Source organism: Cebidichthys violaceus, unplaced genomic scaffold (genome assembly GCF_023349555.1).
Source record: "Cebidichthys violaceus isolate CVI_PGR_0920_01 unplaced genomic scaffold, fCebVio1.0.p SCAF_7, whole genome shotgun sequence".
Lineage (NCBI taxonomy): Eukaryota > Metazoa > Chordata > Actinopteri > Perciformes > Stichaeidae > Cebidichthys > Cebidichthys violaceus.
The window spans coordinates 11,085,608-11,107,004 of NW_027176927.1; the positions used below are offsets into that span (position 1 = coordinate 11,085,608).

The 21,397-nt window shown below is 41.9% G+C and overlaps 1 protein-coding gene across 1 annotated transcript; it reads left to right on the forward strand.

The window, feature by feature from the left end:
* Nucleotides 1-11,363: 11,363 nt before the first annotated feature.
* Nucleotides 11,364-20,521, forward strand: si:dkey-33i11.1 (B-cell receptor CD22). Its single transcript, XM_068735942.1, has 18 exons — nucleotides 11,364-11,437; nucleotides 12,234-12,332; nucleotides 12,528-12,639; nucleotides 12,733-12,878; nucleotides 12,941-13,061; nucleotides 13,144-13,280; nucleotides 13,500-13,622; nucleotides 13,940-14,086; nucleotides 14,716-14,821; nucleotides 15,263-15,426; nucleotides 15,782-15,931; nucleotides 16,108-16,239; nucleotides 17,740-17,821; nucleotides 17,981-18,029; nucleotides 18,349-18,435; nucleotides 18,547-18,680; nucleotides 19,108-19,226; nucleotides 19,695-20,521. Exons 1-17 carry the CDS (start codon nucleotides 11,389-11,391, stop codon nucleotides 19,208-19,210), a joined length of 1,941 nt encoding a protein of 646 aa, XP_068592043.1. The 5' UTR covers nucleotides 11,364-11,388; the 3' UTR covers nucleotides 19,211-19,226; nucleotides 19,695-20,521.
* The last annotated feature ends 876 nt before the right edge of the window (nucleotides 20,522-21,397 follow it).

Here is a 21,397-nt window from a genome sequence, read left to right on the forward strand (position 1 = left end):
AGAGTTTCTCACAAACACGCTCGCAGTGCACCGGGTTCAAACACATAGTAAAAAGCTATTGTTTGATTCGACATCCCTCAGAACGCTGTAAAACAATGAAAGGGATGCTGGGAAATTAAAGTCTGTGTGACTTTTATCTCGCTTGTCTGAGTGCGTCTGAAGGCTGTCGTCATACATCTGAGCCCTACTGCGCGAGGGTGTCTCTTCTGGTTTGTTTGAATCGTTCACTATTTGTGAACACTGTGGGGCGATAAAAGAAACTCTGAGAGATTGGAAGTCTGTTTCTAATCCATTATCTGGTGTTCACTTGTAATTTGCTTCTCCTCTACTGCAGCTTGTCTGAGTTGTCGTTCAACCTTGAAGGTTATTTTTTTTCTGACAGTTGCTCTGTGCTTTGGAGTAACTTAATTACACACATTCACAGCTACACGGAGTATTTCCACAAACAGCTGCTGGCCACTGATCAGCTCGCTGGAGGCCATGCCACCTCCAGTAGATATCGAGAACCAGGAGAGCAGTGCAGTCACTTTTTGTCTGGGGCTAAACACAGGCCTCACATGGTCATTCAACAGTCTGTTTATCCGTCTTGTTTGGATGTATACAGCAACAACACACAAAGCATTTTGTAGTATTTTTTAAGTTAACTGTCTGGGACAGTCTGGATTTGGGGAAAAAGTCATGACTAATGGGTATGATGAAAAACTGCTTTCAAGTTTCACTGTCATCACATTATAATTGGATATTATACATCAAATAAAATGGTTATTTTACATAAAATAAGCAGCTAAAACTGACTAATCATAGCTCTTCCACGCTCAACCATAGCTAAACAGTGACACCTTAACTCACAAATATACAGTAAGCCCTGCTCAATTTCCTTAAATATTCATGCCTATAAATCGATGATAATTCTGTTTAGTGCTTTATCTCATTGTAAATTATTCATTATGTGCAAAGCCTACGCTCAATTTCATATCCAGACCACTCTCCATACTCTGTTACCCTGCTCAGCATTTTATTCTAGTGTAGGTGAAAGGTCTGGTTCATGTCAGCGGATATAAAAAGGAAAAGAAAAAATAGACACCATTCGCTTTTCTGCAGCCAATCAGACGCTGAGCGGCACTTAAACCCCTCTTCTCATGAATATTAGGCCTCTGTTTCCCATCGAGTGAATATTGGACAGTCAGAAAATGAAAAGAAATTAAGACAAGTATGGGGATTGGCTGGAGTTGACTGAGTGCCAGTCTGGAAGTGAAGTTTTCGATATACACTATCGTGAGACATATCCTCGGGGGAGAAACTGCCAAAGGCTTTGTTACAACTAAATCAGTTCATAGGCAACTGCAGCTGGCCTGCAGTCTATTCATGATGGAGAGTAACCAATATTAAAAAATCTGAGCTGTGATTACTCAGCTCAAAAAGGCTTCTCCAATCCAGCCTCCTTTTTACTCACGCTGAGTTATTGACGACATAAAAAAGCAGCTCCCCAGACGCTGCCGTTAAAGACTGTGGCCAGTAGCAGCTCTACCTCTCTGTAGTGGAGCAGTGGTGGAGCGGTAGTAGCAGACTAAAAAGAAAAATCAACGGTGATGTCATTGCCACTAATGAGGTGGCGGGAACAATTTGACCACCTGACTCACTCTCCAGCTCACCTCTCTCTCTCCATATTTTTTTACTTTCTCTTTAACTCTCCCAACCGCTTTCCCACTCACTTCTTCTTCTGCCCACCGCCTGCCACCATCTCTGCTTACCGCTTATGTGGTGGTTTTTTTAATCCTGTGTTTTCCCCGACTGGTTATACGAGCTTAGTCCTGCTCTGTTGTACCCCGGCTGCTTGACTGCAATTAGTTTCAGAGCCACACTTGAACGCAACAGTTACTGGCGCACTGGTAAGCACTAGTGTACTGAGACCAAACTGAAAACGACTAAACCTTTAATCAACAATCTGGTCTCCTTGAGAAGCAAATAACGTCCTAACAGGGTGGATCATAATAATTGGACATCATCTAAAAGGTAACATAAATGGTTCACACTATGGTTTTCCAAACTCTTAAGGCTCTGGTTGCCCCCTCCTTCGTTCCATGATGTAAGGCTTCAAATGCCAGGGAGTTCACATCACTGAAGGACAGAGAGGGGGAAACAAAAAACGGGGGAGCAGAGAGGGTGAGAGACAGAGATGTGGGTGTGAGGTGGTGAAGTGTCCACTGGCAAAAACTCACCACCAAGTCTGAAAATGGCAATAACTTGATAGCGCCATATACAAAGAAATGTAAAGACAACTGCACATTATATCTTGCCTCTTTAATCAGTACAAAAGCTAAAAGCGAGGGACTATTTCTTCACCCGTAGCAGTGACTGCCTCAAGTCTTGTCGTCACCTTTGAGATAGCGAGGCAACCAGTGGAAATCTCACACATGAGAGCGGTATTGATCCCCTCATCTGACTCTGCAAGAAAGTGAACAAGTGCATTACCCGAAACGTCAACACAGATAGTCTCCCAGAGCGGTGAAGGATTTTCTGTGTAATTAACAGACCTCAAGTCATGTCAGCTCTGGATTTGAAAATGTCAACAGTTGCAACTTTAAAATACAAACAACATCAGGCAAACTGATGTAAATGTTATATGTTGTAACTATTCAGTTGTAGTTCAGTTACCGTACAGTTTACCAATAACCTGAGGTAATTCTTATTTCCACGCACAAACAGAAGGTGATCTTCAAGGCTCCACTTGTTGCAGCTATTGGTTTTATGTATTCGTGACAGTATTTAATGAATAAGTAGATGTATCCAGCACTGAGCAACAAGCTAAATCTCTGACAGATTTCCCTCTTCGGTCCCTTTTTCCCCAAAAGTTTTTCTTTTTGGAAAACTAAAGTGGAGGTGAAACGCAAATACACATTAAAGTGCAAAAGCAGTTTTATTGTCAGGTCAAGCCCAAGCATTTCATACTTCATACTGCATTTTATGACTGTACTACTGTGGTGCAGCGGTGGAGCAATGTTCACAAACCAGACCTTGAAGAGTGAAAAGCAATCCTCCTTTAAAACTATCACTTAAATTATTGGGCAGCACAGAGGTTTCTGCGTGTCCTGCTCCAGTAGGTCAAAGGTCAGGGTTACCTACAGATTTACACCTGTTGAGCTGATACTGATTTCTTTATTGTCTTGCTTAATCAACGACATACACTATAGGAAATACTACAGTAAAAACAGATATTCAAACAATTCTTGTACTGTGTATACATTTTATTGTATCTCAAAAGAAAGGAGGGAGACCGTGGGAGGTGTGAGGGTAAAGATCAGTGGTATGTGGAGAATGGAAGAAGTGAGGAGAAGAGTTCATTTGTTGAACTTGTTAAGGGAGGCTGAGGGTTGAAGTGAAAGCTGTGTCAAACCTTTGTGTTAAGTGTGTGTGTGTATGTGTGTGTTTGATGTTACAGTCTTGTAAAGCAGCAGCTGGAGAGGGCTGTCCCCCGAGAACCACCACAGCCGGCTAGTAAACCACACACGCACACACACACACACACACACACACACACACACACACACACACACACACACACACACAGATGCAGTCTTTAATAAAGCTATTGCTCGGGAAACAGACCAGACCCGGCCAATCCGAGGCTCTTAAGGCGAGAGTGACACGGCCAAGCTCACATTCGTATAGATCTGCATCCTCTCAACCCCCCCCCCCCCCCCCCCCCCACACACACACACACACACACACACCCCACCCCCACACCCACCCAAATGACAGAAGAACCTCATTATTCTGACTTTCAAACCTACAAACCATGACAGATATGTGTCTAATATATTAAAATGAAAGACTCTTTACCGATGTATGCAAGTATAAGTAATTTGTCTGCATATGGTTCTACTGTAAAACTGTAACTGTCCTGTAAAACTGTCCCGTCCAGATGTTGAGGTAGTAATACAAGCCACAGCAGGAGGGGACACCTAGTGAGTGCTGTGAAGTCAGTAGCTCAGTGAAACTCATTAGAAGAGTGGTACACCTGGAAGACCGTGTGAAATGCCAGACTGAGGTACATTTTTCATGTGTATTCATATATTTGTGTTCCTTTTTTGGCCCTCTCTCTGCATCAAGGTTGATAAAGCAACAGGAACAGTTAAACAGACTGATAATTAATATGTTAAAAATAGAGCTTTTTCTCTTTTTTTGCTGTTAATTCACTTGAGAAAGTAAGAGACAGGTGCAAGGGCTCAGGCAACAAGCTTTTTTTCTGTTTATGGCAAGTTTCTGTTTCGACAAACATAAGCTGCAGACAGAGCTCCGAATTAGTCTGAACCACAAGAATCCCCATATTTCAGGAAACCACGGTTCTTTGCACATTCACATGTCATCAAATATCCTTTTTTCCCCCTTGATTGTAGGAATTATATTGGATGACATCATGCTGCAGCTGACGGGGAGCACACACTCCTATTTTAGAGCTGTGGACCGTTTCCAGGGAGATGATATAACACAGTCTAGATGAGTCCCTCCAAGGATTGTCTCATTATCACACACGCCGCAGCTGCACGACCACTGTGTATATGAGTAAGTGTGTTTATGTGTGTGTGTGTGTGTCCGCATGCAGGCTGCGCGCGTGTCTCTGTGTGTGCATGTGTCTGTGACCATTTAAACTCTGCTTGCAGTCAATTACCAGAAAATGACTTGTGTGGAGCATTTTCCCTCGCAAAAAGAAAACTAATTACAGGGTTAGAGTTTAGGTTAGGATTGGGGTTGGGATTGCAGGAAAGTCCTGGACTGAGCTTGTTCCATGTGGACCGCGTGAAACCAGGGGCGTAGCCAGAGAGCTGCCAGGGTGCTACTGGACGCTATCCAAATCTGATTGCTCCCCCTTTTGTACCACCCCAGAGTCTGAAGCATATCTTTGGATATTTTAATCTTCCACATTAAAAGATTGTATATATAAGTCACTGGGGTTACTTCTCTGGGCTAAATTAATTAGTTTTTTGCTAAATATTTAACCGCCCAGTCAATTGTGGATTTTTTAGCACCAACAATGAGTGTAATTTACCAGAGAAGGGAGTATACCCACCTTTGACACAGACTCAACACAGGGATGCACAACGTAGTAGTGCATCAGTTGTATCTCATTTCTAACACAACAAACACACCCTTCCTGTAGTGCATTTTTTTTAATTTGCATCAAGAAACGTAAAAAGCAGCAACAAAAACAATTCTCTTGATAGATAATATGGCCGACATCTTCACATAAAAAAATCAACATGAGGAAAACCTTTGACTGTTTGAGCACCAAGCATCATGATGTAAACACAGAGTCCTCCTCCTCTCGTCCCACCGGAGCCCTGCACTCTGTCCTGCTGTCCACCCGTCAAGTCCAGCTTGATCCGGGATGAATGATGGATCCAGGTCTCTGTGAAAATGTGGGCTCAACAGTCACTGACCTCCCGCTGCTTTCATCCATCTTATTTTACTGCGACCGGGCGTCAGAGAGCCAGGAGTAGGCTGGGTAGTGGAGTAGCCTGAGGTCCTAGCTGGGTTAGCTTTGGATTTAAGCTTAGGTCTTAGAACATTAGCTTACTTGTTGTTTAATCTTTCGATAACAGAAGTGCTCATGTTTTAGTTTTTATTTAACCAGTCCAACAATATAAACTTGTTTGATTGGTTTTGGTTTGATGCAAATGCAAATATTTCCTTCATCTTTTCTTTCTCCCTCAGCTGCATCTGAAAACCTGGATATGTCTGTAATTTCAAAAGCAAACCATCACTTTTTTACATCCCAGATTCTGCAGATGAAGGACGAACTTGCATTTTAAAACTTTCAGGTTTATAACTTTATTCAGTTTTAGGGTTCAGTAAGGTTTGATACCTCTGAAGTTCCTCATACTCTAAAGACTTACTATATCACAGCTAAACATCTGTCTTTGCAAAGATTTTCTTTTTTTCAAATGATACATAATATACTAACTTAACAACAATTTATACAACCTGGGCGTCTTGTACAATCTTCAGATGTAAAAAGTTGGATGAAGAGGAAGAGGCGGATGAAGGGGAGGAGGAGGAGGAGGAGGAGGTAATAGAAGGAGGGTTTCCGACAGTAGCCCGGACCTGACAGGTTCCCTCATATCCGACTTCATTCAGTCCCATACAGGGACCCTGCACATGGTAAAACCATCACAGACACACACACACACACACACACACACACACACACACACACACACACACACACACACACACACACACACACACTGTCTCTCTCTCCCTCATACTCACACAGAAAACACACATGTTCTCTCTCAGTCTCAACCAGGAAAGTGCTTTTACCCATATCTGAGAACACAATAAAGACAGAGAGACAGAAAGAGAGACAGACAAACGGACGGACAGAGAGTCGCTTGTGCCTCTGAAGATCCATATCCCCAGCTGGGAAAGTGTGGACAGTAGAGTTGAACAATGTGCTCTTCATTTCCTCACATCTACTGTCTGTGAACCCAAAGCAATGATTCTACACAGATCAACTGTTTGTGTGAAGCTGATGTTTGTGGGTGTATTACTCCTTTCCGATGAAATGGTTCATCCTACTTAGCAGACGTAATGTTGATATAATTGGTGATTTAACAAAAAAAATTGGATTGTATAATTACAACATTTTTTAATGTTTACTGCCAATGTTATGACATCTGGTTATGGTTAGGCAAATAAAACGCTTGGTTAAAATTAGTGGTAAATTGTCTTGATAATTAAATATTAAAGGAATAGTTTGGCATTTTGGGAAATAAGCTTTCTTGCAGAGAGTTAGATGAGAAGATCTTTTCTCATATCCGTGCTGTTAATGTAAAGCAACCACCAGTAGCCAGATAGCAATGTGCATACAGACTAAAAGATCAAAAGCAGACTAAAAGACTAAAAGCAGGGAACCAGCCGGCCTGGCTCTGTGTAAAAGTAACAGACTTATTAAGAAGATGTGTCTTTGTTTAATTCTTTCAAAAAACTATATGTAAACATGACTCATTCTGTTATAGGACAGACTATTTCTTGGCCAGGCACTGTTTGCCCGAACTCGTCTAATACCGACACTTGGTCAGTGGCTCTAGGCTTCAAACTATGACGCTCTACGTGTCGCTCTGGAGTCAGTGTTGGACATGACAGCGTGTCAGTTTCCATGCAGAGTGTCTTTTAAAATATACTCCCGTCTTCACAAGAAGTTCCGTTTAGGGAAGAAGAACATTTATTTACAGAAATAAAATAGAAATAGGATAATTTATGCTGTTGGTTTTGTGCTAGATTAAATCTTTTCTCAGCATGTAGTCAGTTAGCCCATCAAATATGAATTAACCTTTTTCCAACCAGCTCGGGTAAAGCTGCCCAAGGTATGTTTGGTAAAACAGAAACCAATCTTCCGATTGAATAACGCTCGTCCCTCTCAGCCCCTTCCCCAAGGTAACAGACAGAGTAATTGACTCTGACATACAGTACAGATACCTGCTAGCCTTTGACCACCAAACACCTAAATTATTATTGGTTTAAAGCTTTAAGTTTTAAAGTTAATGGTACACTGCTTTATTTTGTTTTGGCATCTATAGCAGCCTGAACTTGGCAGCACCGGTGACGTTTTGATATCCACATACACACCTTTAAAATCAGGTATATTCTTTATTGTTCCCATTTGCTTTAATTTCAAAACAAGAAGGTGATATTAATCAACCTAGCATAACGTTAAAACATCAATGTATTCTTACACCACCAACCAAAAATGTCTCCTTAACTCATCCAGCCTAGGTAACTGAGAACCTGATCTTAGTCAGCTCGGTTGGACGCGGCTCAAGAAAAGATGTAATGTTGTCTGCTGCCACTAGACGGGGTGAGAGACGGGGAGAGCCAAACGCCTGCCCTTAATAACCACCAGACATGACTCATTCAGCGTGGAATACCACAGCAGCCACAGACAGGTCTCTGGCAGACAAGGAGCAGAAACCCGACCCTGCAGCGGAGTTTGTGAATGGGACAGGAATGAGCAAAACCAGGGTGAATTTAATAGAGCTCCAATAAGTTTCAAAGATTTAAGAGTTTAAAGAATTCATCAAGTGTTTGGTTTGGCTTATTTTTGAAAGTCAAGTGTCTAAGTGGCTCAATACTGTGTGTTTTATTGATAAAGTTTAACAAAGACGAAACCCCTTCTATTTCTCTTTCTGTTCCTGTTTCATTCATTTCTTTTCTTTTATTCCCCGTTGGTTCGATGATTCTCCTGGCAAGGATCCCGCTCATCATGTCATCACGTGGAGCTCCTAAAAGACAACACAGGAACAACATATCACCTTGTCAGATATGATTGTAGCTCTGATCATCGTCATTCTTGCCCAGACTTCCCCCGTGGAGAGCACCACTCAATTTGAAGACTAACACATGTTGGACAGTCGAATCATTATTTGCTTATGTGGAGTCCGTCCAAGGCTGGAGGGCCCGGAGAGCCAAGAGTCTAATCTGTGGGCAAAAGGAATAACATAGAAATAACATATTGTACAACTTAAAGTATGGCGGGGGAGCAAACCGTGTGAGCGGTCACATTACATGAAAACAGCAGGCAGGAAGTGTTTTGCAACAGCGGAAAATCTTCAGGTCCAGTCTGACCACCAGACGGTCACACTTCATCTGGCCTGTAGGCTGCGGTCAGTGGATGGATACCTTCCCCGCCGTGAGGGTTGGATACACTGTCATACATTTGTCTATTGCTCCCTCTCACACTTTTTTCCCCCATTTCTCTTCCTCTTTCTCTTTGCTCTGACAAACCCAACACTCTTTAAAACCTTACCTTCTCTTTTTATGCTTTCTTCCTCCTTTTCCTCTCAACTTCCTCTGCTTCTCTGCCTTCATCTCCCATCTCTCTTTCCTTTCTTTTCCGACCAAAGCAACCTTACCTCATCGTGTTTTTGTCTCCCCCCCCCCTTCCCCTTTCCCCTCTCCCCTCTCCCCTCTCCCACCTTCCCCTTTAAACTTTCTCATTCTTCCCTCTCTCACCCTCTTTCTCTCTCTGTTTGTGGTCAGTCACACTTAATCTAGCTCCATCCATCTGTTTCTCTTCATTCATTTAGTCCGGTCTGCTTTCGATTAAGATTACATCAGGCTTTGACCTATTAGTGTGCCGTGATCCTTTTGAAGTCATTCTGTGGTTACAGGTTAAGCTCAAAGCCCACCACTCTTCTTACTCAACATAATACAGACAGTATTTGGAGGGGGAAGGTTCTTAAAAACTTTTCAGCCATGGACGAAAATTACTTTTTTTTTCTCCCTGCAGCTTCAGGATCATTAAATCATACAAACCTTTCCTGTCATGTGGAGACCCACTTGAAGAGGGCCTGCGACCCATTTCGGGTCCCAACCCATAATCCAACCTAGCAATCTGTGAACTGGAATATATTGTTCATTTAACTTCACATCCTGAGGATTTTGATTATATTTTGAAGGTGACTTTCCCAACCAGAGAGTTTCTGTTCCTTATTAGGGTTAAAGTCAAGTTCAGATTCCCCACTAAACATAATGCAGACCTTTTGAACAAAATCACATTGTTTTAGTGGGCACCCTGATGGCTTATTGGTTACGAGTCATACCACTTTACTGCAACATACAGGGTTTTGATTATGCAGAGGATGATGTTGCATGACAACTCTCTCTTCCCTTGTTTCCTTTCTAATGTCTGCCTATCAAATAAAACCAAAAATGCCAAAAACATATGACTTTTTTTTTTTTTCAGGACTCACATATTGTGACCCTGCAGTTCTTATGCGAAGAGCAACAGCTGATCCTAAACCCTAGCAGGATATAAACCGGATACACATCCGTGTTTCCTAACATCAGCACCGATCCCTTATACTGCCCCCTCCATCATCTTAGATCAGTCAGCTAATAAGTAAAACGTCATCGTTGATTTCCAGATGTAGATCAAGATATCATCTCTCAGACCTTAAAGTCTAACTCTGCCTTCCTTCCTTGACTTGGATGGCTGTGAATAGAGATTGACTGAAAAGTTAAACTGTACATCATCATTACTCCTGGGTCAAAGCTGGGGTAAGTAGCCAATTGGCCGAGTCGTGATGCTAAACTGACATCCATTGGCCAAGTTGTGGCAGGGTGGGATGTTAAAGTCATTTAGACTCATCAGGCTAAGTGGACACAGTTGACTGAGAGGTCTCAAACCTCCTCACGTCTGGTTGTGGGCAGTTTTCTGTGCCAACAGTTCTCAATTAGAGCAGTGGATGAGAGGACATCTGGGCTGCCGAGTCTATGTCGGCTTGACTTATGTATCCTAATGTACGCCAACAGGCCTGAATTCATTTTGCAAATGAACCATACATGTTTGTCTTTTTAACAATCACTGCACAATGGTCGAAGTTTGCTCCGGTACTGTGACGTCGGAGTGAAGAGTGACTTGCTTTTACAGTGCAATACATTTGTACCACTCGATTTCTGTATGTCTATTGATCAGGATGAATATTTAGTTACAGCTGCTTTCATTCACATTTTATATAAAGATTGGGTCAAATAATAATGTGTAATATGAAAGGTTTTTTTTTTTTTTTTTTTATGGTCTACAACTATTTTGACTCCTCACCGCTCTTATCAGCATCTTTAGTTACAGTACGCAGCTGTTTTAAGCAAAAGCTTATACAAACCAACTGTATGCTACCTGCCCAGCACCAAAATATAAGCAACTAGCTAGTGGAGCATTAAGCGTTTAAAGACCCAGATATTTAAATCTTGGTGGATACTAGAGTAAAACAATATGTTTGCTAGTGTTATTTACAGCTTCTTTTTTTGAATATTGCTCTAAAGGAATACTAATTTTGTGAAAAAGACTTGCAGAGAGGTCCTTAAGTTTTATCACCACCGCAAGCTTGCTAGGAAACCAGTGTAAACTCCACAGACGTTCAGTCAAAAGAGACAATCGTGAAAGTGACGTGATCACAAGGATGTCACACTTTCACAATAACAGAAAGTAGGAAACCAGAGTCACTGACCTATAAAGACTCTTTCGGAGGAGGAAGTGGAAAGAATAAATAAAAATAGAATCACTCAAAAGTGTAAAAGATGGAATAAAGGAAGGTAGTTGAGGTTACTTCCTCTTGCTCGTCCTTCTACCCATTCCCCCTCCTCCTCCCATCTCCAATCCCCCGCTTCTGATCACCATGCAACTCTCCTCGGTCAAAGAGCTCACCTCCATCACTGTTGGAGTTGTACGCATCCCTCAAACCCTGTTCTGTCTGACTGAAGATACTTTAAGGGCGTTAGTGCTTCGCATTTAATCAGCTGGATGGTGTTTTTCCTTGTTTTTGTTTTGCTCACCTTCCTGTGCATTTCTCCTTCTCCGGTGACATTACAGAGCTCGTGTCAGCGGAGATGTTGGCAGGTGCGTTAGTTCTGGGCACCATCCTTACAGCTTTACCAGGTAAGAGAAAAACACAAAAATACATCAGAAACTACAACTCTTTTTTTATCAAGAGGTGTAAAACTTAACAGCGTTTTAATAAGTATGTTCCTATCATTTAAGGGAATGAGAGATGAACTTGCATGCTTCATAATAAACAGATATTTGTATTCCAGATATATCATAAATGTGTCGCACATGCTTTAAAACAAGTGACAATAGTTGAGAAATGAATGACTTATAGGATCCATTATGCACATAAGGTCCTGCAGCCAGGTGCCCTTGCCTTTACGCTCAAGTTATTTATAAGTATTGATTGCCTTTTGTGCAAGGTAGTCAGCCAGGCAGGCAGTTAGCAGCACAGGATGACACCACAGCCGCACATCAATGCTCATTTCCTCTGCTTCAAATTGTATGTGTCACTCTCTGAGCGGATCAGAGCTGCGGTTTGACAAGTCTCTCTCTTAGGAGCCACATTGAAGGAAAACCTCTACTTGTGGGTGGTTGAAATTTACACCTCTTTCAGTCTTCAAGTGGGTATTCCCTAAACCCTTTGGTAGCTTATTTTATATGGCAAGCGTCTTTTTGTGGATGTGACAGCCAGTGCATGCTTATATGTTTGGAACCATGAACTGGTCCTTCATAAAAACACACAAAAGCTCTTCATCTATCAGCCCGTTGTGCTTTGCATTTAGCAATGCATATTGTGTGTGCATTTTAGTTTGCCTCCTTTCAACCGTGCATGTGTGTAGGAACTTGTAGCATTTGCTTTTCTGTTAATGTTTTTGCATTTGTGTGCTGTTAAATTGCCCTGCAGGTATTCAGAGCAGGTGGAGCGTGTCATTTTCTAGGAGGGAGATCTGTGTGTGGGCAGGAACAACCGTCACTCTGCCCTGCCGTTATGATTACCCATCAGGTATCAAATCCATGTACAAAACTTCTCTATTCAATTTTGTCTTTTCATCTTTTTGAAAGACCAAAAGTCTATTTCTATAATGATTAATAAAGCCATGAAATGAACTGGATGCTAAATGTGTCCAAATTCCAAGCAACTAAAGTCAGCTCAAAAACGCAACTTTTTTTTTTTTGGTGGTTGTCTTTAACTTCATAGGTCACAATGTGAAGCGGGTCATGTGGTTCCGTGTGTCTGCAGAAGGTCGCAGGGAGTTCGCTCACCACACTGACCCCAACGAGATCAGCCTGTCGTACCACGGACGCACCCGGTAGGAGAAACATACAGTGATTTATCGAGAGCTGTACAATTTGTAAATGTGAAATAATGCACAAATGTGTGACACATGAATCGTGGCTTCCAGCTACATCGGAGGCAGCTACTCCAGCTGTTCAGTCCAGATTCGGCTTGTCAAGCTGAGTGATGCAGGCCAGTACCACTTCAGGTTTGAGACAGACCAACCACTGGGGAGGTGGACCTCCCCAAACACCATCACTCTGGATGTAACAGGTAGGTTCATACAAACAAAAGCCCTGTTTCTGTGCATGTGTCAATGTCCGTTTGTATTTCAGACCTCCAGGTCCAGGTGCATCCAGCAAGGCCCGCCAACATGTTTGGCTTTGGAGAGACTGTGTTTGTAGGCTGCCAGGCCAGTGGATGTGCTGCTCCAGGGAGGAGCCTTGCACTGTACAGGTGTGTTGTACATGTCATTGTTTTGTTGGTCGACCAGAGAGTGGATCACATGCACACTGTAGATATGATGCTCTGCACACAGGAATGGACTGAACCTCGGCTCCTATGAGAAATGGATGATCATCAACCGCTTTGACCGGCAGCATGCTGGAGCGTACGCCTGTCGACCAATCCCACCACAGAACGTACAGTCGCCATCCCTCTCGCTGGCTCTGGGACGTGAGTAATCTCGATCAAGCCAACTAAAACAGACAGTTTTCACAATACCTGCTCATATCTAGATGTGCTTGCAGAAGCTGCCCCGCAAACCAGTTGGACGCAAGCATTTTGAGACACAACTCAGATACTTCCATTTTTTTTCCTGTCCTCTTTGTCCTTGTTTCTTCCTCATACATCCCTCTTTTTTCCACCTCCTTTTTTTACTCTCCTCCCATCCAGACGGTCCCAGCTTCACCTCCATAGCAGTCTTCCCCGTGGGGGAGGTTTCAGAGGGGGGATCGGTCACTCTTATGTGCAGTAGTGACGCAGCTCCGCCTGTAGAGAGCTTTGCATGGTTCAAAGGTACAGGACAGTGCGAGTTCACCAATACACAGTATACAATGACAGGAGAGTGTACACATTCACTGTGTCGTGGATTTGAGCTTTGATGACAGTGACACATGCTGTAATGTCAAATGTGCCCTGCACTTGGACAAGTGAAGGTCCTTAAATGATTTGTTCAAGCAGAGTAGGATCAACCTACCTTTGAAGAAAAGATATATATATATATATATATATATATATATATATATATATATATTTCATAGTCTCAAGATCATGCTCCTAATGTGAATTGCTGCACTAATCTGCACCTACGTATGTCTCTATCTGCTCTCCAGACATGGAGAGTGGCAGCATCCCAGACAGTTTTAGGCCTCAGCTCCGCCTGTCCCACCTCAAATACACGGACAGAGGAGAGTACTTCTGTGTAGCACGCAACTCACTGGGAACAGACCGCTCCAAACCACTTCTACTCAATGTCACGTGTAAGTTTGTTGAGTGTTTGCATTGTAGTCACAGTCTTTGACCCACTTCAAACTGTCGCGCAGGTCAAAAACTACATACTTAGATCAGAATTACATTGTGAGAGAAAAATACCTTTGTAAACCCATGTTAAGTCTAGTTGTACGTGTCTATCTTAGGTCCTGTTGTGTTGGTCTGGGTTAAACTGATGAGGCAACAACTCTATTTTACACTCTAATGGGAATCGTATATCTTAATGGATTCAATAGGAAGTGAAACAAACTCAAAGTGCTGCATTTTTATAATTTTACTTGTTTCTAAGAATATTCATTAAAATGCAGTAGAGCTGAAATGATTCATCAATCAATTGATTAGTCAGTTGACAGACATTTTAACATGCAATAATGTTGTAGTCAGTCTTTCAAGCAGAAATGTCAAACATTCACTGGTTCTGTTAATTGATGATTGATTATACTGTGTTTTTTCCGGACTCTGGTCCTGCTTATATGATTACTTTCCTTCATACCTAAGACTAAAACTTTTCATTCCACATTCTTCTATAAGAAGCTGGTGTCAATGATAAAACGGATGTTTGAATAAAAACATGATCATGGTAGTAAAGATGCTCCTGTTTTTCTCTCTGCCTGTTTAGACTCTCCAAAGAACACGTGTGTGCTGCTGAGTCCTCCAGCTGACATCAGAGAAGGCTCCTATGTGAACATGAGCTGTGTCAGCCACGCCCACCCTCCTGCCAGCAGGTATGACGGATACTTCTCCTCCAGGTTTATTCATTTATACCAACTAATACATGATGGTGATGCTATTTTTGCGGGGTGGTTTTTTTGTTGCTGTTTTTGTCATCATTATCATGACTTTTGCATTTGTCATTGTCATCTTGAAATTTTCTCTTTTTCTATCTTATTTCTGAACTCCTTTTAATTTTGACTTTCACTTTTCTTCAAGGTGTTGTGAATAAGGACTGGGCAATATGTACAAAACCCTTTCAAATATGAAAAAATACTCACCTATGTAAAATCCAAAGTTGTATACGTAATGCAAGGAACGGATAGGAAGTCCCAAGTATTATTATTACAAATTGCCCAGTCCTATAATCATTTTCATCATCATCATCATCATCATCATCATCATCATCATCATCATCATTATCATCATCATCTTCAACATCCTCCCTCCTGCAGGTATGCTTGGTATCGTATCCTAGGTGACCAGGTGTTGGCTAAAGGAACCTCCCAGAACCTGACGTTCTCCTCAGTGCGTGCTCACCATGCTGGTCAGTACTACTGCAAAGTGTGGAACCGGTTCGGATACCACACCTCCCCTGTTGCTACACTCACTATACTTTGTAAGTAGTGGTGTGTGTGTGTGTCTGTGTGTGTGTGTGTGTGTGTGTGTGTGTGTGTGTGTGTGTGTGTGTGTGTGTGTGTGTGTGTGTGTGTGACATGTTTGGGAGTTTTCTGGATTGAGATCTTCCTTTTAAAAATGAATCTGAAAACATGCTGCTCAGTGACTGTTGGAAAGAATGTGTCAGATGATCTGATATGTCTCTCTCCTCTCCACTTCAAGTTGTAAAGGTTCTCTCCCTCTCAACGTATCTGTCCTTCCAGCCACCTCTTCTCTGTCTCTTTGGACAACATCATTTACAGGACAAAACCCTTCCCTAACCCTCTGCATCTATGTTTCTGTTGCTCTCTCTCCAGACCCTCCTAAGAACACCTCGGTTCTAGCTCGTCCCTCCAGTGTGGTGGATGCTGGCCGACCTTTGACCTTGACCTGCAGCAGTCAGGCCAACCCGGCAGTGGACAACTTCACATGGCACCGCTTAGCTCTGGACGGGGGCTCTGTACAATGTTAGCATCGTAAAAATGTGGTTCCGCTCAAGGTTAACATTATCAAATCATCAATACCTAACTCTAAACGTTCGTAGTCAGTAAGGCGTTGTGCTCTGTGTGCCTCTGTTGGTTCGGATCCTCCAACACTATCTGAAATAGTAAGTGGATCTTCTCCCGTTCTGTGCTCCATGCAGCGTGGGGCAGCAAGTCCGGTCCTGTCTTCACCTTCTCGGAGGTCGGCCCCAGAGAGAGCGGACAGTACTACTGCGAGGCCAGGAATCGAATCGGAGCCCACAGCTCTCCTGTCCTCACTGTGCGGGTCAGAGGTACACAATGATTCATGCACAAACACTTCTTTGTCTTTAGCTTGTCCGTCTGTGTTTTAGAAATACAAAAAGGAAGCATTTTGTGTTTGTACAGCTCTAGAGTGAAATATATCTGCAAATCTCAGGTGGATTTCCTTTGATATCTTGTAAACCCATTCATGTTCTCCAGAAGATGAAGCCTCCACTCACTTTTCTTCCAACGCCCCCATGAGGTTCACATTTGTGGTTTTGAGCGAACTGTCTTGAAAGCTATTTGATGGATTGCTATCAAAATATCTACACCCCCTTCAGGACAAAAATGTAATCATTTTGGTGATCCCTTAACCTAAATGTCATCATCAGGTTAAACTTTTAGTTTGTCCAATACTTTGGTTTACTTTGAGGCGACTGTGGATAAGTGGAGAGCAGGGCCGTCCTTCAATCGGTGGTTCGATCCCCGGCTCCGGCTCTGCATGTTGTTGTGTCCTTGAGCAAGACACTTAATCCCAAAATTGCTCCTGTAGCTGTGCCTACGATGTAGAAATGTGATAGAATTGTAAGTCCCTTTGGATAAAAGTGTCTGCTAAATGACTGTAATGTAATGTAATGTTTACACATACTTGCCAAACTAGCATTGTCATTGGGAGCATGTTGGCATGCTGATGTTAGCATTTAGCTTAAAATATGCCAAAATATATCCCAAATACAGCCTCACAGAGCTACTAGCAGGGCTAGACTTTCTGTGCACTACAATAATTATTTCTTGGAAATAACATTGGATACACCAGCAAATGAATTGCTACAAGCAGTGAGCTCTTTAATGCCATGACAACCTTTGACAAAGAAATGTTAAAATGGATTTTTTTTAATGTTGTGATTTTCATTGTGTTGTGGTGTCAGAGTTACATTCACACTCTAAAGGCTTTTAGTGGCTCATCCTGGTCATGTATGTTGTGAGTGATTGTGCAGGCCGTTGTCACTTTTAGAAGTGTATTGGAAATGATGAGGTGTCACTGATGAGCTCAGTGATGCACCCCTGTCCCATTTTTATATCTATGTTTCTGATTATCTCAGACAATGACCCAGAAACAGTTTGTTTCTCTGACGGATGTTTGGAAAGGTTTCTGTTTTCAAAAAGTAACGAAACCTCCCTGTCACTATCGCAGCATGAGGTCCGGGCCCCAGTCTTTGTTGTGTATGGTCTCATGCACGGTTTCGGACTGTTTTTCTATATGAGTCATGGTGAGTCATGTGTAGCACTCTCACAATGAGGGGAGAGGAGGGGGGATGAGGTGTTGTGGAAAACTACTATTTAAGTCTAGACAGCAGAAGAAGTGGAGTTGGGTTTGGAAATCAGAGCTGGAAACACAAGTCTCAAGTCTAGACGTCTGCAAGATGATGCACAGCTCTCTGCCCGTTCCGCACTTTCGCTGCTTCTATTTTGATATCTATTGCACTTCTATTTTCATTACTTCTTGTTTCTGGTCATGTTGATAACCTCTATCATCCTCCCGCTGGCAGGTCGTCTTAAAGTCATTGCCTTGGCGTCAGCAGTAGGAGTGTCTGCTGGACTCATCACTCTCACAGTGGCCATTATGATCAGGTGACAGGAAGTACACTGCTATTTACTCACTGCCATTGCTGTACTCTTACACATGATTTATTAAAATAAAAAATACAGTTTCATGGTTTACTTGGATTACTTGTGGTATTAGTCATCATCTGTGTATGGTTTGCTAATATTGTCCCTGTGTCTTCACAGTAAGAACATGCACAGAGTAGACACGGAGTCAGGAGAAGTAACAAACAAGGTGCAGTACTTACTGTTATTTTTAACTTGTCTTAAATTTAATCTGTATCTTCAGTTTTTGTTTAACTTGTAGCTGACAGCTCCAAAACTTTTAGTATGGAAAACCTTAGTCAGTTATAATGATGTGCCATTGTCATTTTTCTCTCTCAAAGACTGTTAATTAAAAACAATGCTCTGTTTTACACTTTGTCTTATTCTCTTTTTTTCTCTCTCTCTCTCTCTCTCTCTCTCTCTCTCTCTCTCTCTCTCTCTCTCTCTCTCTCTCTCTCTGTGTGTGTGTGTGTGTGTGTGTGTGTGTGTGTGTGTGTGTATGACCCCAGCGCCCATCAGTGACAGCTGACACCATGTTCTATGAGTCAACCCAACAAACCTTTCCAGTGAAAAAGGGCAAGATGTCCGACATACCGGTATGCAACTTAATTACAGTACACAACTTGAGGACTGATTGAATGACAATATAAAACAAAAATTAACTTATTAGTGTGTGTGTGTGTGTGTGTGTATGTGTGTACGCACAGGAGGAGCCAGAGGACTTGAGTGACAGCGCCCACCCTGCCATTGTTCCTCTGAAGGATGCTCCACCGATCACAGAAGTTGAAACTCAAAGCCCCGCCACCAACTACATCACTGTCCACTACTCAAAGTTGTCCAGGTACACTTCCTCTATTTCTGTCCTCTCTCTCTCTCTCTATCTCTCTCTCTCTCTCTCTCTCTCTCTCTCACTCTCACTTTCCCTCTTTCATTGCATCTGTCTGAGCTGCTGACCACAGCAACAATCTACTGTTTCATGTCCAGCATGATATTTTACAAGCACATTGGCCCTCTTGCTTTCTTCTCCATCTTCCTGTCATCACCCTCTCTCTAGTCTCCTTACACTTCCCTCTGTCTTTCCTCTCTTTCCTCTGTGATATCCAACACCTTCCTCCCGTTTATGAGAGGACAATAAATTTCTCATCCCAGTTTTGGATACTAAAAACATTTTAATGGTTCTAGAGCAAAATGAAGACCTGCTTTCATGATCAGAGGCAGATGTCCAGATAGACTCACATGGTTGCTGTTTGTTGTTGCTGTTGGTTCAGTGTGGACCAGGTGCAGGTCCACAACTTGCCACTAGGTGGTGATAAAAAGCCGAAGGATTCCTCCAAAGTTGTTTACACTTTACTGCACCAGCCTCGCCACTGACCGGGAGACAAATCAGGTATGACACTTTACAAACCTCACACTCATGTCCAGTTGTGTTTTTGCTATTTTGTGTATTTTGTACTTGAAATGGTCGCTACATCCCTTTATACATTATACATTATACATATATATATATATATATATATATATATATATATATATATATATATATATATATATATATATATATATATATATATATATATATATATATGTATATATATATGTATGTATGTATGTATGTATGTATGTGTCAGTACTATGATCAACTCACATACAGTTGGACACAGCATGTCTTTACATTATTAAGGCAAAGTTGTGCCCCTGAAATAAAAAAAAGACACACAAAAGGATAAAAAACAAGTTTAACATTCAGAGTTTACTTGTTTATCTTGACAATGTGCCAAATATAAAGAGACTCAGTGGTGCAAAAACCAAAACCATGCATGCACGAATAATTGTCCTTTCCCATCGTCTTCCTCAGCCGATCAACAATACGGTCTTCCTCATGTGAACCAATCGCTTTACTTCCATTCACATCGTAGGACAGGAAACGACTCCTTGTGAACTCTGACGATGCCTTATGCCGCTCTGGGTCGGACATGACGTTATGGATTCTCCACCAGACCACGAGGACAACGTGTGGCGCTGACTGGAAGTTCAGCGCCTAAACTGTGTTGCATGTCTTTCCCTTTTTTTATTCTATGCATCTTACAACTGTGTGCTGCCTGAAATAACACCCTGTTGGCCATTTTGCTTGCATCCATATCCACAGTACAGGCTGAATCTACTGTTGCTCTTTAGTTGATAGCTGACACTGAAATACAAGTAAATGTAGATTACAGTGTGAGTGGTTGCAACAGCATCATTTGCATCCTCTCATCTTGAAAAGTGATAACCGTTTGTAATAAAACACAGTTGTCTCCAATACGAACGATGCTATCTATAAAGAATATGCAATATTTGACACACTATGTGCTAAATTGTTTGAAAAAGCTTATTTGTATTGCTGATGCTGCAACATGTATTCAGTTGACATATCTTGCTTCCATTAGATCAGCCTCTCCATTCTTATGTAGAGTAAGCAGAGCCAGCAACAATGCAAAATTACATGTTGTGGTTTGTTACACTGAATAAAAATATAACTACCAAATCTTGTCGCTTGAATGTTGCAATCTCTGCAGCTCACAATCAATGAACAGCGAGACTGAATAAGAAGAGGGTTAGAATGAGGAGAGAGTGTAGTCAGCAGTAACATTACATTTAATTTCATGAAAATCTGATTTTGTTTCAGTCTTTGTGGAAAGCATCGTACAGACATTCAAATCAACCACACTTGTATAACAATAGCTTCTTTCATTTCAGTAAAAGTGACTTACAGTGAATGTTATGTTTCGGTATGCTGAAGATGTAAAATGAGACATGGAGTTTTGACAATGAACCAGGTTTGGTTGGTAAACAACAATGCTTAGCAAGCATTGCTAACAACAACAAAACATGGCGGCAATAAAGATATTTTATCAAGAACATCCGCATGCACACTCTTCTTATTCTGTGGTCAATCCACAGCACATTACTAAGTTGTGTATCAAATGAAATGAAATAAAATAAAAATCTCTATTTCTATCTCTATCTTTTGTCTTTCCTCTGCTGTTTGTTTTGCTACTGAGAGTGAAATGTGTTTTGTGCAGTGTGGCTGACGAGGGAATGAGACACAGGTGAGCGGGGAAGGCCAGGCAGAGCTGAATAGGGAAGTGGGAACAGGTATGCGGATGGGTGTGGCAGTCAGGTGATGGGAAATAGATGGGAAAGTACAAGGACATCTGGTGGACAGACGGAAAGTGATAATGGTTTGATTTGTGGAACTAGAAGAGTGTCTGGAGAGGAGGGACAGAGAGACAAAGTGTGTCACTTTTGGAGTAAATTCAGTCAATGAGATTCATTCTACTTATTTATTGTTTGGATAACTATTTCATCACTAATTGTAAATATAGGGCAGTGGATTGCACTATTGTTTGCACTAAAAACACTGATCAGCTTGAGCTGGAGTTGCTGCTCACCGCTACATTTTGGCCATTTTGAAATGATATAGTGGTGTCAGGGCTTCAAACCTGCTGGTTAGACCTGACAATAAGAACAAACCACAAAATACTTCAAACGTTCACTTTTTCTTGCAATAAAAATCAC